Source organism: Vombatus ursinus, unplaced genomic scaffold, assembly GCF_900497805.2.
Source record: "Vombatus ursinus unplaced genomic scaffold, bare-nosed wombat genome assembly UNPS02014812.1, whole genome shotgun sequence".
NCBI lineage: Eukaryota > Metazoa > Chordata > Mammalia > Diprotodontia > Vombatidae > Vombatus > Vombatus ursinus.
Window position 1 is genome coordinate 37,972,844 of NW_020954590.1, and position 21,186 is coordinate 37,994,029.

At 38.9% G+C, this 21,186-nt stretch overlaps 1 protein-coding gene across 1 annotated transcript in view; it reads right to left on the reverse strand.

The window, feature by feature from the left end:
• The window catches only part of LOC114054168 (protein APCDD1), a 48,568-nt gene extending 30,123 nt beyond the window's left edge, over nucleotides 1-18,445 (reverse strand). Inside the window, exons 1-2 of the mRNA XM_027877327.1 lie at nucleotides 18,365-18,445; nucleotides 4,101-4,284 (exon numbers count right to left, since the gene is read on the reverse strand). Coding sequence (XP_027733128.1) covers nucleotides 4,101-4,284; nucleotides 18,365-18,422 — 242 coding nt within the window. The 5' untranslated portion in view covers nucleotides 18,423-18,445. The remainder of the gene's footprint in view (nucleotides 1-4,100; nucleotides 4,285-18,364) is intronic.
• Between the last annotated feature and the right edge of the window lie 2,741 nt (nucleotides 18,446-21,186).

Here is a 21,186-nt window from a genome sequence, read left to right on the forward strand (position 1 = left end):
AGTCTTCATCCCTTTATACATGGACTATTAAATCATATCTCAACTTGTACATTACTGTCAGATTAACTTTCTAAAATCCCATTTTATCAACTCATTACCTTGCTCAAATATCTTCAGTGACTCCCTAATATTTATAGGATACAATTCACATAGCAGGTGTTTAATAAACGTTTATTGGATGGCTGACACATTCTTTATGCCTGCATTCAAACTCCTTTACAATCTTACCTCAGTTATCTTTCCAGACTTATTTCCCATTACTTCCATAAACAAAATTTCAACTAAACTACTTTCCCCTGAAATGTTCCTTATGCTTTCTTGCCTTTATGATTTTGCTCACATTATCTATTTAAAATTAGTTTCCCCTCTCTCCACCACTTAAGATACATCTCAAGTGTTTCTTACTTCACTCTCTAAATTCACAGCACTTATAGTCTACATCAGCATTTCTCAAAGTGTGGTCCAGCGACTCTTAGGAATCTTTGAACCCTTTTCAGGGGGTCTGTAAGAACAAAGCTATTTTACTAACAACAGTAAGAAGTTTTTATTTCTATAAATATGGTAGATATAGATCAATATAACTCACACAAACAAAAGCCCTTTGCGGCCCTCAATAAATTTCAGGAGGTCTTGAGACCAAAAAGTTTGATAACTGCTGGCTTATAGTGCATACATGGAAATAAGTTATGGATTACCTTATGCTATCTTTTATACTGTCACCTTGTGTTATTTAACTTTACTCCTTTCAATTAAATTGTAAGTCATTTCAGGCAAGGGACTGTCTTTTACTTCTTTAAAGCCTGGAACATAGAGAATGCTCATTAAGTGTTTTCTGTATTATTTTACCTAGTAGACACCAGATGTGCAAATGGAAGAACATTGGACAGAAGTGTTTGCTACTGAGATACTCTCTCGCTAAACTAAATCTTCTGCAACATGTGGGTGGTCCCTATTGTTTTCTGTGGAGCCACAACCTTGGAGTCTAGTTGCACATCCAAACCATTTCTTCCATTTTTTTTGAAGTCTTGGTGAATTAGTGTATATTATGTGCATTATTATTATTTTTTTTGTGAGGCAATGGAGTTAAGTGACTTGCCTAGAGTCACACAGCTAGTAGGTATCATGTGTCTGAAGCTGGATTTGAACTCAGGTCCTCCTAACTCCAGAGCCACTGCTCTATCCACTGCAAAGTTGTAGTTTAGTGTTTTGGGTTTTTTTTGTTGTTGTTTTTGTTTTTGGCTTTTTGGTGAGACAATCAGGGTTAAATGACTTGCCCAGGGTCATACAACTAAAAAAAAAAAACTCACTTTTTCTTTTTTTTTTTTTTTCGGCTAGGTAATGGGGTTAAGTGACTTGCCCAGAGTCACATAACTCCTAAATGTTATGTGTCTGCATTTGAACTCAGGTCCTCCTGACTCCATGGCCAGCACTCTATCCACTGCACCACCTAGCTGCCCCATATGTTCATTATTCTTGAGAGGTAGTATAGCATAGTGGATGGAAGGCTCTTACTGTAGTCAGAAGACCTAGGTTCAAATCCTGCACCTGATACTTATTAACCATATGATCACAGCCAAAGTCACTTAATCCCTCAGTGCCCCAGGAAATTCTCTAAAGCTATAAGTTACAGACTACTTGTGGAATTATATTGGTATAGTTTCCACACTGGAAATTTGATAAGCCAGTGAAATCACAGTTTTGGATCAACTCCCTTTCCCCCAAAAAAGACACCCACCAAAAATTTTATACACCTCATAATCATCCTGAATATTGTTGACATATATGTCAAGAAATTGGTCATAGAAGAGAAGAGTTTTTTGAACAGATGGTGTGTGTGTGTGTGTGTGTTTTTAACAGATGAAAGTAGAAAGAGGCATTTGTAACTAGTGTGATATAAGAAACTTCTTCAGGAAAAAAAATAGTCACAACTTCTTAGTGCTTTAGGCAACTTGTGAAGGCAGTAAGTTACAACAGAATTGCCTTTCTGCATTAGTGGTAGGAATTTCCATTTTAGGGGTTTCCTACTCTGATAGAATCAAAAGACCAGACAAAAACAAAACAAAAAAAAACCATTTGATTCAAGAGAAATTACTATTAAAATTAAAAATGTGGCATCAAGCAACTTCAATCACTTCTATTAAAAATAAACTATGGCATTGTATACTCCAATGCTTCATACTTTTTCTGTTTGATAATGAAGAACCTTTCAAGGCTTCCTTAGTGAAAAACGTAAGTCTGAACCATCAATGAGCTTTCAAAATGTTTACAGCTTTAACCAATGCATAATTTACCAAAAGAATATTTTATTTCTTTGTGAATAATCAAAATTTTTGAAGAATATGTATATAATAGACACTAGAAAACATCTAACTTCCCCTAAATAGTCTCTCACTCTGCACATCTAAACAAAATTACAACTTTAACACATCTAAAATAGTTGGATCGTGCAAAGAAACCACTTTAAAACTGTACTTTAAACGTGTTCTATTTTATCAATTTTATTCTAAAACACAGTGAAGGAAAAAATGGCAAAGCCTCTTTGGGAAGCTTGAAAGAATCTGAAAGCCACCAATCTAGTTAATAAGAATCTTGAGTCATTCTAGATAGAATAACATTGATGAATAGTAAGCTTTAAGGAGAGAGAAGTCGGTGCCATGGAATCAAGGTTGTTGGAGTAAGTTTTTCACGATTGGACAAAAAACAGTCACAGAATTGCTGAGATATTTCTCTTTTTTGTTGTCATTGTTCTGACAGAAGAGAAAGAAAGGGAAATAAAGAGTTGTCCTAGGAAACTGAAACTATATAAAACAGCAACTACCTCTTAACTACAGAAAGACTAGTTAGCTAGGAAAATCACTAAGGAAACTCATATGACCAAAAGACTTTCAATTGATGTCAAAAGCCACAATGAGGCACAAAGAATAAAGGCATCATTTATGTGGCTGAGATCTGTGGTCATAGCTCTAAGTGTTCAAAAAATGAAAGAAAAGTCAAAAGTTACTATTCCCAGTAACCTTGGAAAGGTCTCCTTCCTCAATTACCTCAGATTTACCTTTTATATATTTTCCATTTATTTAGACACGCACATGTGCTACAATTATTTAATATTGTCTTTGTATCACCAGTTAACACAGAAGATGTTCAATAAATACTTGCTAGTTAAGTACAAGAAAGACATATTAGGAAGTAATCTATTGTATAGTGAAAAAGGGGCACAGCATGCTTCATCTCTTTCAAAAGTATTCAATTTTATATTTTGAGTTGTTTGTTTATTAAAGATTGTATTATATTCACTGGTCAACAATTAGTTTGTATTTATACTGCTATCTTGATATAAACATGTTTTTACAGAAAAAAGCCTGGAAGGCTGAATCACATATAGATTTCACTCTCCACCTGTGGCATAAGCCAAACCATTTGGCCAGATACCATATCTGATCTGATGGCAGTTGCTTATGGTGCCCAGGAAGGGAGAAATCATCCTACTTAGATCTAGAGGCCTCAGACTCTTAGACTCACTGACTTCTAGGTTACTTTTGATAATCTAGTGCTCAATTAATGATGAATCTCATATCTGTGGCAGAGAAAAAGAAATCAAGAAATGTGTTATTGCCTAGGAGAGGTAATTCTAGTACCTTTCTCTTTCCTGTTAAAGCTTTGAAGTCATATATTGCATTAGTTGAATATGATTACAGTATTTAGACCATAAGGACCTAACTATGTTTCAGGGGTTGGTGAAATACAAATACTTAATTTCACTTGCTAATGACTTTTTTTATATAAACAAGCAGTACGATACAGTTCAGTAAACAAGGTTCCATTCACTAACTCTATGTGGTCAACTGTGTTACAGTATAATCTTTCCTTGAGCGTAAGGTTTCAACAGTACTTAGCTCTGTTCCTTAACCAAAGAAAGTTTTGGTTTTTTTTAATTGCCTGCCTCCTAGGATAAAATTCAGATAACAAAGGAGTAGAGTTTTCAATGAATATTATAGGCAGCTTCTGTGCATCTGAGACACCAAACAATGGGTGAGAAAGAATGTTTTTCATTTCCCCAGAGCTCTGTGGGATTTCCTCATTACCACCTTTGTCCTTCTTACCCTGTGGAGACCCAATGGCCTTCAATTGTGGGTGGCATCTGCACAGTGATCCGTGCTCCATTATGGAGGTGTTTGAGCATGTGATGACATTGAGATTCCTTGAAAGCTCTCCAAGCGCTCTTCTCTAAAGATCGAGGATGGGATCTGCTATCTGGGTGAAGAAGGGCAGAACCTTCTCCCAGCCCTAGGAGAGAAAGACAAGTGAAAAAGTTAGTCAGTAGGCCTCCAAAGCTCAGGAACCATCTACACAAGTCAGGCTTAAACAATCTATACAGAGGAAACAGTATAGATTGACAAAGCATTTTGTTCATAATATTCAGTCTCAATAGTTGGAATTTTTTTCCTAGTAGAGAGATATTTTCCTCTGTCAGTTTCACTGCTAATTCCTCTTAATGGTTCTCAAAGGGGTGATTTCAACAAAGTTGTTTCCTGTACCCAAGAGGGTGCAAGCCTCTCTTTGGTCCCCCTTCCAAAATCTCTGGGTCACCTGGCCTTCTCCTTAGACACTCCACAGGCAGCTTGACTGTTGAGGCAATACTATACTCCCTCCTATCCTGTTAAAAAAAAAGCCAATTTTATCAAACACTAAATATTAACAAGCGACTAGTATGTTAAGCTGTATGCACTAGAGGGGTTATAACAGCATAAGACATCTTAAAGAGGTTACAATCCACTTGAGAAAAGACAACCTATGAATATGCATATATAAGAGGAGTGAATATGAGCTCTCCCCTGTTACACATACATGAAAACAAGAGCATAAGACGATATAGTAACAAGCTTTTCATTTTATAGTACAAACAACTAAGGGATTAGAAAAGGGAGAGGTCAACTGAGTGTGAAGTCACCAGGAAAGGGAGATGGGAGTCAAACTGAGTCTTAAGGATGTGTCTGTATGATATAGATGGGTAATGAGTATGGGGGTGTTTGGGAGCTGGGGGGACAGTCAGGAGATTGATTCTATATGTAGATTTAGAGGATTAGAATAAGATGTATAGACCACTACAGCAGGAAGGAAAGAAGGAAACAAGCATTTATTAAGAACTTTACACACCATACTACTGTGCTAATTGTTTTACAAATATTATCCCACTTGATCTTTATAGCACCCCTGGGAGTGGGTGCTATTATTATCCCCATTTTATAGTTGAAGAAGCCCAGACACATGGAGGTTAAGTGACTTGCTCAGAGCCACACAGCTAGTAAGTATCTGAGAAAGAGTTTGAACTCAGGTATTCCCGAATCTAGGCACAAAGGTGCCAGCATGGTGAGGGTAAAGGCATAGCAGCTTTGGCAGGGAATACAGGATCAAGATGGGTAAAGATCTGTTGCTCTGGGTGGCAATAACATCTGGGAAGGTGGCAAATCAAGTCAAGGCAACAAGCATTTATTGAGCACCCACTATGTGCCAGGCGCTGTGCTGGGTCCTGGGGAAACAAAGAAAGGCAAAAACCAGTCCCTGTTCTCAAGGAACTCACAGTCTATTAAGGGAGACAATATGCAAATAACTATGTATTAACAAAATACAGACAGAATAAATAGGTGGCACTGTGATTAAAGAAGACTGGGAACAGTTTCCTGGAGAAGGTAAAACTTTGGCTGAATCTTAAAAGAACCCGAGAAAGCACTAATAATAGGTCAAACTCCTATGGCAGTGAGGTGGGACAGTATTATCCCCTTGTATGTATGAGTTGTCTGTAAGTGAAGTTTTCCTACCTTAGGAAAAACTTACAGTTACTTTAGCATCAGTAATTATTACCAATGATGAAAGAAATGTAAAAGGTATGAGTTTCGAAGTCAGAGAAATTTAGGATCCTCACCCTGTCACTTACTACTTGTAGGATCTTGGACAAATCACTTAATCTCTCCAGATCTCAGTTTTCCTCTTCTATAAAATGAGAGGGCTGAGCTATGTGACTTCTAAGGCCCCTACCAGTATGATCTTAATGGAGATCCTCCTAGAACTCTCAATATCCCAATTATTTAGTACTCAAACAAACAACAATGATTTAGCAATCTAATATTTAGGATCTTAGAATCTAAAGCAGGAAGGGATTTTGGAGATCATTTAAGTCTAATCCTCTTATTTTACAGATGGGAAAACTAATGCCCTGAGAGTACTCCATAATAAAATAAAATTAGATGTTTATTTCAAAGTTCTAAAATGTTGAAAGTAATTCCAATTATACTCCTCACATCAAGTTACTTTACAAAAGTAAAAAAAATAGATATCTAAAAAGTTTAGAAGTCAGGACAAGGATTATGAGATGAATATGAAACTGATTGAAGGTGTCAGTGTTATAAAACATAATAGAAGTTTCAAATTAAAACAGTGCTCCCTCTATTACTCTTGATTATTGCAAGTTCAATAACTTACCAAAAAAATTACTTAATCTAAGCACGCTTACAATCATTTACATAATGTGCTTCACTTAACACTGCATTAACATTTAGAATTAATGCAGTTCTCTAAAGAAGTGATTTGCTATACCTCACAATTGTTTTTGGGGGTAGCTAGGTGGCACTGTGGATAGAATACAAGGCCTGAAGTTATGAAGACATCTTCATGAGCTCAAATCCTACTTCAGACGTACTAGCTGTCACTCTAGGCAAGTCACTTAACCCTGTTTGCCTGTTTCCTCAGCTATAAAATGAGCTGGAGAAGGAAATGGCAAACCACTCTACTACCTTTGCCAAGAAAATCCCAAATACATTCATGAAGAGTCAGAAATAACTGAAAATGACTGAGCAATAGCATCTAACAAAATCTAAGAAAGGAAAACTTGATAGGCTAAAGAAAATAACAGATAGCATTTATTTGGTACTTTAAGGTTTGCAAAGTGCTTTATAGATATTATTTCATTTGATGCTTCTAAGTACCCTATGAGATAGGTACTTTTATTATCCCCATTTTACAGATGAGAAAACTGAGGCTGAGAGGTTAAGTGACTTGCCCAGGGTCACAGAGCTAAGGGTCTGCGGAAGAATTTGAACTCAGTTCTTCCTGACACCAACTACAGCACTCTCTCCACCATGCCACTAGTTGTTTGGGTCAGAGATAACTTACCCAAGACTAGCTCTAAGACCAGAGAGGTAACTTGCCCAAGACCACACAATGAGGAAGTAAGAATCAGGACTCGAGTCTGCGTCCTCTGAGTCAATATCCAGGTCTCTTTCCACCACTATTCTGTGAAGTTTCTATGAACTAAGTTGTTCCCAGTCTCCCTATTATCTTTTAAGTTTGGTCATTGAGTATAGGCCAGTGGAAACAAGATGCCAAGGTAAGTATATGCAAGTGAGGGTTGATTACTGCAGCAGGACTGGTATGACTGCAAGCACAGGCTGAGAAAAATGAATGGCAGGGAACAACTCATTCCATGGCTGGAATATTAAAATGTTCACCCTGATTCATTCTAAACCCTAACCTGCTCAGTTGGAGGTGTTTAGATTTAATAATAATAGCTAACATTTGTGTAGTACTTTAAGATTTGCAAAGCACTTTACAAATATTTCATTTGATCCTCATAACAGCTCTGAGAGGCAGTTATTATTATCATTCTCATTTATTAGATGAGGAAATTGGGGCTGACAGAGTAACTTGTCCAGGGTTACACAGATCATATGTATCTGAAGTCAAATTTGAACTCAGTCTTCCTGACTCCAGGTCCACTGATCTATCCTTCCTATCACTTAGCTGCTTCTTATCCTGGGTATGGGGCCTAAAGAGTAAAGATGGGCATCTGAAAAGGAGGAAGGTTCTAAAATGCCTAGAATCTAATCACTGATCCTGAAAATGGCCGAGAAGGAGATGTTCAGGGATGCTGGGCAGTTTACCTCAACTGAGGAGAGAGAGGAAGGGAGAGGACAGGACAGAGGGATAGAGAAGAACAGAAGCTGTTTACATCGAGCATTGGTGCCTAACACACTCCTTTTCAACACCATTCTTCCATGTTAAGGGAAGTTGGGGGTAGTAGGGAGGAAAGAAAGGAAAAAGTATATGAGAATATGATGGAAGGAAATGCATAAAATTAAGGAGTTTTTGTACAAACAAATCTTATTGCAGCTAAAATTAGAAGGGAAACAGTTAACTGAGGGGAAAATCTTTGAAGCAAATTTCTCAGATATTTTATGATTCATTCTATAATTTTTCCCCAGGAATTCTTTGGCAAGTGAGTCACACAGAAACAGAAAAAAAAAAAATAGAAAGAGGGAAAGAAAGAAAGGAGGGAGGGAGAGAGGAAGAGAGAGAGAGAGACAGGGAGAGAGAGAGAGAAGGGCTATGTCCTCACCTCTACCTATTCAGAGACTCCAATGTGGACAAAAACCCAGCCAATATAACAATAACATCAAAGTAAGTAATTTAAATTTAATAGTCAGGACAAGAAAGCATCGAATCAATACTATGAAATTTTTGTTGTTGTTTAGTGGTTTATGACTCTTAGTGACCTAGTAGACAATAGCATGCTAATACTATCCATGAAGTTTTCTTGGTGAAGATACTGGAAGGGTTTGCCATTTCCTTCTCTGGTAAATTAAAGCAAACAAAGGTTAAGTGACTTGCTCACGGTCACACAGCAATAAATATCTGAGGCTGGCTTTGAATTCAGAACTGCCTGACTCTAGGCCCAGATCTCTACCCACTGAACCACGTAGCTGCCTACTTGAAGCTGCAACAGTAAATTTAAAGGATGTGGGGTTTTTAAGTCTTTCCATTTGAAAAATCCACATTTTTAACAAGTGAGGGAATGAAATCAATAGTTCAAATGAAAGAAAGGATACTTATTGTATGGCAAATGAAGTTGGCCATCAATATTCATCTTCAAATATTCACTTGGTTGTTATGGTATATCAAAAACATGAAAAGCAGCTGTAGGATGTGCTAGACTTCTTGTAAATGGCAGGGAACTGAAAATCTATTTAAAAGCGTTAATCTAGACAATGCTGGAGGGCCAACCATAACAATATGTCATCCTTGGACCCTAAAAGCTTTGCTCTGAAGAATCAGATAATGAAGTGTTTACAGATCACTTCAGTGATGGATTTCATTTAATTCCAAGACCTCTGGATTCCACTTGAGGGAAGGTTTCCAATAAACAAGTGTTTAGGTCACAGTAGGTCTTTGGTTAACACACTAGACAAGTCTATTCTACGAACATTCTATCTCACTTTTTTTCCTATCTCTGTATTTAGTTCTTTTGTTCCTTGAATGATAGAAACATTTGGTGGTGTGATGGGGAGCATGGTGGGCTTCGAGGCAGGAAGATTTGAGTTCAAATATGGCCTTAGACACTTACTAGCTAAGTGACCCAGGGAAAATTACTTAACCTCTGGTTGTTTCAATTTCCTCAACTGTAGAATGGGGATAATAATATCAGGGTTCAGGGTTATTTTAAGGAATGAGATATTTATAAAAGTGGTTAGCACAGTGCTTGCACAGCGTAGGTAATTAATAAATGTTTATTCCTTCCCCCTACCTTGATAGACATAGCTTTATACCGAGAGTTTAGATCCTCTACCTTCATGTCTTTAAAAGGGTATCTGATAGTAATGAAGTTACTCTATGTGTGTTCATGTTTATACATACATTTATCAGTTTTTAAAAATAGTTACCTGGAATGCTCAGGGAACAGGATGTTGCAGTAAACTGAATTTTTTTGTTAACTAACAGTTAACCAAAAACTCTATTCTGTTTGGTTGTTGAAAATCCTGCTTCCTTAGAGTCAACATCTTTCTTTGATGACTCAGGAATCCAGCAGTGCCTCAGGCTCATTATTCTGAATATTAATTCTCCCTGTACAGCATTTCATATGCAGAAAGCACAAGAGATTGGGCTGCCTGTGCCAACTTCAGGACATACCCAAGCTTGAGTTTTTGGTGGTGGTGTTGTTGTTTTATTGTTTATTTGAATCTAATATGTTTGTCTTCCTATTTCCTATACTATGACAATAAAGAATGTGGGAGAAAACCACCACATACTCAGGCCAAATAAGGGGCTCATTTAGATATATTATTGTAAATGTTTGATTCAGGTTTACTCTAGATCAGGGGTGGGGAACCCGTAGCCTCAAGGCCACATGTGCACTTCTAGGTCCTCAAGTGTGGCCCTTTGATTGAATCTAAACTTCACAGAACAAATCCCTTTAATGACAAAGGAAAGTCACAAAGAAATAGTCAGCTAGAAAAGAGGTGGTTGTGATACTGCATAACTTTGGGCAACTGATCCTTCATATTCCTGTGCCTCATCCCATTTATAAAGTGAGATAATCAATAGTAGTCTATATTATAGGTGTGGTGAGGAATAATTAATAAAACATATTGGTGAAATTTTTTGTAAGTATCAAATACTATGCAACACTAAACAATAATTACAACACTTTGTAATAGAATGGAATTTGGTCCAAAGAGGGTGTATCTTGGATCCCATCCAAGTACCCAAATAATCTTGTTATAAAACTAGTCTCATGCACAATTAAGTCCCTGGAAATAGATCCTGGGGAGAATCAGAGTGAAACTCTGATATGTGAGTAATAGGCTTGCTCCTATGGGGAGTGAGCATGGGTGTAGACTGCATATAAGCTGTGAAAAGAAAATGAAGTCTTTAAGGCACAAGGGCACCTACTACTTAGCAAATTACCACTTTCAAGGCAGTAAATGATACTTTTACATTCTGATACGTTTGTTTCACTTTACACGAGCAAGTGATTTACTCCAAGGGATTTGATTATTCTTGCCAACATCCTTAAATCCTGCCAAAACGATCTTAATTAGGATCACAACAATCAACTTTCTATTCTTGGAGCAGAAGTTCTCAGTAATAACAGTTTTAAAGACAGGGTTCCACATGAAAAGAAAAGAAAAAGAAAGCTGACCTTGTTGGGACATAAGACCAGGAACCAAATGAATATTGAGTTTTGAATTCCTTGAGCTGTCTACACTGCCTAAATTCACCAGATGATGGCTGTGGAGAGCTGATCTTAGCATACTTAACTCCACAAATGATACACATGCAATCCCTCTCTTTGATCTACACCAACAATAGTAAACACTATTTCCTACTTGTAATGCTCTCATCCATGACATGAGTAAACTGACACCCAAAAGATTGTGCTCAATTTTGGCTGGGGGTAGAGGAAGGGGGTTTTGTGGGACACAGTGCAGGTATCTTTGAAAGGCTTATACAAGCAAGAAGTGGAGAAAAGCCTCATCAATCTGGTTAGTCTGATTGATCTGGACATCTATTCTTGATCATTTTACCCTCTAATCTCAACTTTTTTTGAAGAGTAGTTTTTAGTTGAAATATCCAAATAATTTTCATTTTCTATTCTATTTACCTGTGTAGGCACAGGCTAGGAAACTAAAAAAAAAAAAAAAAAAAAAAAAAAAAAGTGTTTTCTAAAAGGTAACTGACAAGATAAAAGGAGGAAAAAAGGCTGATAAAAAACCTGTGGATATGAACTATAATTTTAACATGTCCTTTGTGGGAACTCCAATGTAAATAATATATGTTAAGGATATGATTCTATTTCTACTATAACCATGCAATATTTCAAGTTAAAACTTGTCTGAAACATGAAAACTTTATAGCAGGTAAAAAGGCAACTGATTAACTTAAATATAGGTAATTATTTATCTATGCAATTGCTCTACCCAATTAAATAAACAGTCATTGCCATAAACTACTGTTTGATGTGGTAACTGTTAGATAAACACTAAGAGGCTTTTTCATTTTTAGTGTAATAGAAAATAGTGGTTCTGATAATACTAGTTAACTATGTTTACTTGTCATTATTTTTAATTTTCATCACTACAGTGACAAGCAAAACTCTTTTTTTCTTTTTCTCTATTTCCTCCCCACTCCTTTTAGTGAGTATGGGGTATAAATGGAATATACATTTCTTGTGAGTTCACCATTGAAGGCTTTCATTTTTCTCTTTTGCTAGAAAAAGTATCATAAAGAAATTATGCTAATCACATGCTACTTTGATTTTTGGCTAAACATCAGGTGTTCTCCTGGGTCACTACTTTCTAACACATAGATCTCCAAACTGGAGATCAGGATGTAAGTATAGATTCCAAAGCCTCTCCTGGTACATCATCAGACTAGTTCTTGGGGGCACTAACCCTTCTCTGTCTCTTCCAGAAAAGGGCTTGCTGTGGTTTGCTAGGATTTCCAGTAGGGGGAAGGGAGGAGCAATAGTCCCCCACTTTCTCTTTTCCACATAGGGATTTTTACTGTTCATCCATCTCTGTCTCCAGGAATTTTACTGTTTCCCCAGTCCTCTCCCCCTTGGTGACTGCAAAGCTTCAGGGAATTAAAAAAAATAGATCCTGCTCACAAACCAAGTGGGGATCCCTGATCTAAAGGCTTAATCATTTTGAACCATCACCTATATGGGATCCTTGGGAGACACACCATGTGGCTTTTCACTACCTTAACTGACAAGAGAACTAAGTAGGTAAGCAACCTATAGAGCTGATATTGATCAATTTAGGTCCAAAGCCTTGCTTTTCCTTCCCTCAAAGGTTGATTTTTTTACTTTAGTCACCTGGATATTTCCCCTCTCTCCATTTCCCTGATCTGTAGAGAGCAAAGATAGGCACATATAGTGGGGAAGTATAAAAATCATGAATATACGTTTGAATGATTCTTATCATGTAACTGTCGATGTTTTAAATTGGCTATGTCAACTGCCAAGTTGATCAAACTTCTGCTTTCTGCTCAAAAACAGAATGTAATTGTGAAACACACTTGCCATCTGTGCTTTGCTCTTCATCTTACAGAGATAAAAGAGAAGCAGTCTCTGGTTGTCTTGTTCATTCTGAGGGTCACAGGCTTAAAGCACGACTCTTGCACCTAGATGTGTTCATGAAATTTGTGTTTTTAAAAAGTCATTTTATCTTTAATATTTAAAGTTCCCACACCATTTTTCCTACTGTTCTGGGAAAGGTCAGAGAATGGAAAAAGAACATTTTCTTAGCTTCATGAAATTCTTCTAGCAAATTATATTTTCTGGCAATTACATAGGCCATAGAGGGGCAAGGGATGTTCAGAGATCACCTGGTCTATTGCTTTTATTTTACAGATGTGGAAACTCAGGATCAGAGAGGCTAATTGACTTGCCCAAGAATACATAAATCGTTCTTATCAAGGCCAGGATTCAAATCCACCTCTTCAAACTCCAAATAAGTCCTTTTTCCATCACTCTCTAACCTATCTCAATATTCTTTAAGGTTTTTTCAGACTCAAGTTGTCATCCTAGAAATAGGTAAAATTTTTGGACACATTACCTTGAATGAAACTAAAAAAAGAGCTTCATTTCCCAGAAAAAGTCAATCACTTCTACTACAAATCACCACTAAATTCCATTTTTAAAAGGAAGTTCTCACAATATCAGCACCAAATCTTAGAATCAAGTATTTCCATTACAGACAAATCAATTATGTTGGAATTGTTCATGTTAATCTTTGTTCCTGGAGCTGATGATTTTAGAAAGTAACATCAGAAACCTTTACACCTTTTTATGCTAGCTGAGAAAAGCCTGAAAAGGGCAATTTCTAGCACCATGTTTTCTTTGACATTCAGTATCTTGAACTTTTGACTATGAATTGGTAGACCTGAACTGCAGTCCTGATTCTATCACTGCACAATCTTAGAGGAAGTCATTTGACTTCTCTGTGTCTCAATTTCTCCATCTGAAAATAAGGCAATTGAACCAGATAGTCCATAGAGTTCCTGCCAGTTCTAATATTCTATGAATCTTAAATTAGCTAATGCAATAATATCCATAAATTGAATGGAAGAAGAATAAATCTGACAAATGCACTGTCATTTGGAGATGGGTCTTAAATTTGCAGTTTAAAGAAAACTTTCAAAAAATTAACAATGAGCTCTAATCTCTTCATTGCATATCTTACTGCCCTGTAGGTAAGAAAGGTTTTAAGACAATAGTTTTAACCTTTTTTCCCCTAAAATATATGTGTGTATATATATATATACACACATATGTGTATATATGTAAGTAGTCATAAGGTGACCTGTGACTATCAGTGGCTTAGTCAAGGAAGAGTAATTTTAAAATTAAAACCGTGCACCCAAATATAATGGTCTTTGTGACCCCCTTGCTTATTATTCATAAAGTCTTTACCTACCTTCAAACTCTTACAATTGAAGTTACAGGACAGATAAAAAACAATCCTCAAAAACATTGTGAGAAAACCCCACGTTTGGAGAGACAGGGTTGGAATTCAGGAAAAGAACAGGTTGCCCAAGCTTCCCAAATGCATTTCTTCACAAAGTATTTTAGAGCAAATTTATTAAAAATGCATGCACCATTATATAACTAGAGGTAAAATATTGCAGATTTGGTGACAATTAAAAAATGGTTACTGTAGATGAGAAGGTAAAGTGCAACCATCAGTCAGGGGTATGGTATAATGGATACAAGACTTGGAATCAGGAAGACTTGTGTTCAAATCTCACCTTAGACCCAAACTAGCTATGTGACTGGCAAGTTTCTAAGCCTCAGTTTTCCCATATATAAAATGAGGGGAATAAAATAGTATCTACTTCAGTGTTATTATGGGACTCAAATGAGATAATGTACTATATGTAAACACTTTGAACACCTTGAAGTGATATATAAATGAGCTATTATTTTAAAACAAACTGTAAGAAAAAATTTGGGGACAGCTAGGTGGTGCAGTGGATAGAGCACTGGCCCTGGAGTCAGGAGCACCTGAGTTCAAATCAGACCTCAGACACACGGCCTCGGGTAAGTACTAGCTGTGTGACCCTAGGCAAGTAACTTAACCACAGATTGCCTTGCAAAAAGAAAAAACCTGAGTTATTCATTGCTTAAAATATTTTAGATAGTTTTCATTATATCTACAACAAAAATTTGTAAAAGCTTTAGCATTTTAAAATGATGTAAGGATTTTTTAAAGTCACACTGCATCACCAGACACCAACTAGTACAATACATCATGAAAAAAAAAAGAATTTTCTAAAATCCCTGATACCAAAGGGGGACAGGTATATGCTACATATATGCAAACTAAGCAGATCTTTGCCTTCCTTGAAGGGTAGGAGAGATTGGTATCTGTTTTGTATCAAAATACTTTAACCAAATAAAAATAAGAAATTCTGTGTTCCATTTTCCCACTGTATCTGAATTATTATCCAGTACTCTCTGAAAGTATACAGCCGTATAATCAATTGTGATAATTTTTCTCATTTCAGACATGAAGCCATACAAATTCCTGGTACCTGTTCCTTCCATCTCTTCTTAATCTATCTACAGTATTATTTGATCAATTATAGTTGTACTAAAGTTTTGTCCACAGTGATTTCCTTTTGGAATCAGATGACATACTGTGAATCTCCTTTGTCACTTAGCTATAGCTTCCCAGTCCTTATTTTTTTTAATCCCACTTCTCTTAAAAATAGTAATGACCCCAAGTACTACTTCCCCTGTCAAAACATTTCCTCCATTTGCCTTCTGTAATGAAAACATTGGATGAACACTCAGAAGACCAGGGTTTGAATCTTATCTCTGCTATTGTGTGATCTTGGCAAGTCATTTGATTTCTTTGGGCCTCTCTTTCCTCATCTGTAATATAAAGGGATATGACTAAATTAGGAGTTCTTAATCTTTTTATGTCATGGACCCCTTTGGTGAGTTCAATGGGCTTCTTATTTAAATGAATGAAACAAATGAGAGAGGCTTACCAAGGAAAGCCTCTTGAAATAGTGATCAAAATATTTTTAAAACAAATTCACAGACCCCAGGTTAAGAACCTTTAGACTATATGACCTTTTCTAGCCCCAAAATTCTTTGAGTCTCTCCCACTCAGTATCAGACTCATCCTCCTCTAAGACTGATTCTCTTAACATCTTCTGACCCTAAGAAACTTGATATGGACCTTCAGGGTTACCATAAGTCTTCAGATTGAAATTTGGGAAACATAACCAGTCTGAGGTGACACCTGAGTTCTTATGGTCATTCATCTGGCTCATAGAAATTTCAGGCTACTAATCTGACCTAGCCATGTGAGGTAACTCTAAGAATATTTACTTCTTAAAGATGGTGGTAGGGAAATGATGCTATGCTTGAACTGGAATAGGCAGCAAGTTTAAGGATCCTGTCATTCATTACTTTTCTAATTCAAGAAGTAATGATGTTAAAAAAAAAAGAATGTTTAAACTCTAGCTAACTTTTCATGTTCTTTTAAGACCATTAAAACACTTTTTTCCTTCACAAGATATAACTATAGATGTAAAAAGAATGGACAATTTCCCCTGTTTCATCTCTCTCTCTCTCTCTCTCTCTTTTGGTGGCAGCTGCTGTTTTGATCTGTTCATTGGCTCCGAATTGTTTCATGTTTCAGCCAAAGATTAAAACTGCTCTGTAATTCTAAGCAGATGGGCCTGGGAGTCCAACCCTATAATTATACCTTCTCTCTTTTGCCCTCTAACTGCAAGACTCCCATTCTGACTTTTAAACTCCCAAATCACTGGGTCTGAAAGTACACCTTGGCCATAAGGAGGGTCTGGCTTAAATAGTCAGGCTGACACAGCCTATGGCATTGGTAGCTGGGTAGCATGTAAGATGCCTATAAGAAAGCATCAACCTATTCAGTTAATGCATTTTCCTGTGATTCCAAGAAGAATTTAAACTAATTCTAAGATAAACTGTACCTTATCCAGACCCGGGTTCCGGCGCTAAGCCTGAGAAAAATAATTTTATTTGGGATGATGATCATAATCTAGACACATACCCAGTGATCATTGGTGATGTAACTCAGTTGCTAACAAGGAAGAGGAATGAGTAGCCCTAGAGATGCATCTTGCAGCAAGCCAAGGGTGTTTCATTGCAATATTTTGCATTTATCTGAAGCAATACAAGAACTGATCCTAAAGACATTAACTTACACTTTTACAAAACACTTGTCACAATAGCACTATAAGGTAGGTATTATGAATATTAACCCCATTTTATGGATGAAGCAACTGAGGTTCAGAGTTAGTTACTTCCTAAAGGACATATAGCTAGTAAGTGGCAGAATTTGGACTCAGGTGTAAGTCCTCTAATGTCAAGAGAAGTGTGCTTCCTCAGCAAGAGCACTACAACAAGCTGCTTTACCCAAATATATTATCAATATATTTTGTCACTCATGCTATGCCAAGCAATCCTGCTATAGTTGCTACTTTGTGGGCTATAATATAATCCTGATCTTTCTTTCACCTGTCCAATTTTCCTCAAAGAACATTCCAAAATCTCCAAAAGGCAAGTAATATACCTGGGCTGAGGGCTAAAATCCTTTGCCAAAGCTCATTTGGGTATTTGGAAAATTTAATCAAATCAGATCAAACCAGAACATCTGGGGAAAAGCACCTTAAATTCAGATAAGCCCTGTGAGATCTTTTTTGGATTAATAAATCTTTGGTAAACTATTTGTTGCTACTTTCAGATTAATTCGAAAGACTCCAGGAATGCTTATGCATGGGAATCTAAAACAACAATGGCATTTCAGAATGGAATCAGTGAGCAACTATCATTCAGAGCTGAAATAAGTAATTTACCCAACCAATACTCTTCCAAGAAATTTAGAGATAAACACACGTGGAGCTTTTTCCATAAAAGATCATAGTTATTCTTTAGAGTCCAATAAAAACTTGGACCACATCAAGAGTCACTCTATGGGCTTTGGAACCTTTTAAAAAAAATGACCACAAGGCACATAATTTAATTATAGCATCTCTGCTTATAGTTGGAAATGCTAAAGAAGGAATAAAAACATTTGCCAAAATTTTATACTCATTTACCCTGGAGGTAAAAAGAAAGGGGAAAAGCCAGCAAGTTTGTCTTACCATATAGGAAAACTCAAGCTGCAAAGGCTTAAAGCATGGACAATAAAAGGAGCCCTCATATGGGTCTAGGAAAAGAGGGAGGAATGACAGAAATTGAACTGGAGGTTTTCCCTGAGCCTTTCAGAGATATCATAATATCATGGATATATCTAAAGCTGGAAGCGCTCTCAGAGGCCATGTCCTCCCAACCTATTATTTTACAGATGAGGAAGATGAGGTCCAGAAGATTAAGTCATTTGAATAATCCAGGCTTTTGTGATCCATTCCCAAGTATTTCTATGTCCTAAGTTGTCTATAGCTGTTATCATGGATAATTATTATAAATAAGCATTATATTTACCAGCACTTCCGCGGGGGGGGGGGGGGGGGGGGAGAGACAGTAGCACTCACTCACCATGTAAAAGGAGGGCTAGGAACAGGTATCTGACCAAACTGCGGTAGGGATGGGACATTTCCAGTTTTTCTTCTAGACCACCACCACCACCACTACCTCCTCCTCCTCCTCCTCCCCTCTTCTTCCTCCTCTGGGCGCCTAAGAGACTGTCGTCTTCTCTTTCTGTTGGTCAGTAATTATTCTCTTCCAGTGCAACTTTTGGGCTTCCTTCGAATCAAAGTGATGCTAAAGTTCTTGCTTTCCCTTCCCTCCCTCCACCCCCACGCCGGAAGAACAGTCCACTACTCCCTTCTGGATGAACTTGACAAGCCAGACGAAAGTGAGCTGAAAGAGTTGCGACCAACAGCCGCGGCCCCCTTGGGATCTCTGGGTCCGTCGGCAGCACAGGCTTTAGGGGGCTGCGTTCAAGGCTACAGTGGAGGCAGCAGAGCGCTAGACAAAGGAGGTGTGTTGGACCCCAAGAAAAAGTGGAGAGAAGCGAAGTCGAGGTCCTTGGTGGCTTTCCCCTCCCCGCAGTGTCCCTTCTTCTCTTCCTCCTTCTTTTCCTTTCCCAGAGACTTAGCTTTCCAGCTTTCGCCTTGGGCTTCCGAAGACGCTCTGCCTGATCACGCGCGGGGACCGCTCACTCCATCTCTGTCTTTTGGGAAGAAGAAGGCGGCAGCAGCGGGATGACCGGGGGATGCCCCGCTGGACCTCCCGCAGTTGGGTCTGGGGGACGCAGCGGAGCGTCGGACTGTACCAAGGAGCTCGGGTTGTCACCGGGTCCGCTCACCGGCCGGGGATGGAGGACTCGCTCGCGGCTGCGCTGCGAAGGGACGGCGCACTCAGGCGTTGATTCAGAGGCGGCTGCAGTCCCTTCGAGTCTGCTGCCGCCGCCGGTGCCGCTGCCCGCCTGCCTGTCCCCGAACCTCGGCAGCCGCCTCTGCCTCTCCGTGCCTCGGGTGGCGTCCGCGGCCGCGCTCTCCGCCTCTACTCAGCTCTGCGCTCTGAGCCCAGTCGCTGCAGCCACCACCGCTGCTGCAGCTGCACCTACTCTTCATATTTCCCGTGCAGCAGCGGCGGCAGCAGCGGCAAGGGAAGGGAGGAGGGGCAGGGGGGAGAGGAGGGGTCAGGGAAGAGGCGACTCAGCGCCACTCATCTCCCCCAGCTGCCGCCGGGGAGAGGGAGGGAGGGAGGGAGGGAGAGAGACTTGAAAGGGCGGGTTGGGCGGCCCCTCCCACTTCTCCCCTCTCCCCTCTCCTGTCTCCGGGTTGCCCAGCCTCCCGCAGAGCTTCTAAGGGCTGCCTGCCCCGCCCCCGTCCCAGTCCCCGGGAGTTGCTGGAAGTTGGTGGGCACTCCCAGCCCCGCTGTTCTAGGAAGCAAAGTTTGTCCTCCCTTCCAACTCTAAATTCTATTAATCCCTCCTCCTCCCACCTCCCCTACGCTCTGAGACTCTGTAAGTGACCTAAGTTATAGGTTGTCTTTCCCTTCCATCCTGCTCAGCAGTGGCAGGATCCTGGTTTGTGTTCTTCGTGGGAGAAAGGTGGTCCAGGCTAGTCCCACTTTGACTTAACAAAGCTGAAAATCATAAATCTGATCTGACGAAGGTTTTGCTTTGTATTTATTAAAAGGTGTGTGTGTGTGTGTTTGTGTGAGAGAGAGACAGACAGACAGACAAAGAGACAGACAGAACTCAGGAGGGTGATTGCTGGAGCTCTGAGACTTCCTAGCAGGAGCTGTGCATGTCTTAACTAAATATATCCACCACAAGTTAGTACCTCAGCTCCTCTAGTAAGCACATGAGCCTATGTCACAGGTCCCAACCTGTGGAGGTAAAGGTGTAGGCAGCAGGAGCCTGTTTTTTTTTTTTCCTCCCCCTTCCTGAAGCCATAGATCTGTCATTTTTAAGCTCAGTTGGAAGGTCTGAAAAACTCACTGTCGAACCCTCTGAAGTCCATTTGGAAATCTTTTCTGACAAACTCACCTGGCTCCTGCATCAATCCCAAATACCTTCATTTACATTGTCTAGTCCAGTGCCTTTGACTTTAAGAGCCCCTCCCTATAAATATTTGCTAAATGAATGAATGGAATTTGTATATGCATTATTTGCGTTGAGGGCTATTCACTTATGATCTATTTCATAAAAGCCCCAAGGGCAGGAACAATATCTTCTACTGGTTTCGTAATTCCCCAGAGCACCACATACAGTGTTCTGCAGGAGCAAGCAGTTTGGGTACTCTGCAATTCAATTCAACTCAGTTCAACACTTAGTGTGAGGATGGGAATACAAACGTGAATACTCAAGGGGGAGTTAGCAAATGCTGACAGACAAGCAGCCAAAGTACTGTGGAAAGAGCAGTAAAATGAAGTTAGAATACTGACGGTTCAAATAACACCTGGGCTACCTACCGCTGGGGTGACTTGGGGAAGTTCCTTTACCTCTCTGGGCATCAGTTTCCTCTTTTGTAAAATGAAGGGGTTGGACCATTGGCCTCTTAAAGTCCCTTCCAGCTGTAAACCTATGATCCTATAACAAGTGGTTGACTTAGTGACAGGATCCTGGAATAGCTTAGCAATCATTCATTTTCACTTTGGTGCAAGAGGATTGCTATCCGATTGTATGGAATGAAAATCACCTCCTCACCATGAAACACATAAGCATTCTGAGAACACACCCATGGCACTCAAGTGGCCGGGCCCTTTTCACAAAAAAATACAACATTGGTTTGAACATCTTTTTAAAGTACCAGCTTCCCCAGTGTGATTTTTGCCTCTTTGAACAGTGGAATGACTCAAAGCCTTAATCTCCTTAGGCTTCAAGAACTATCTGGGCCTCAGTGACA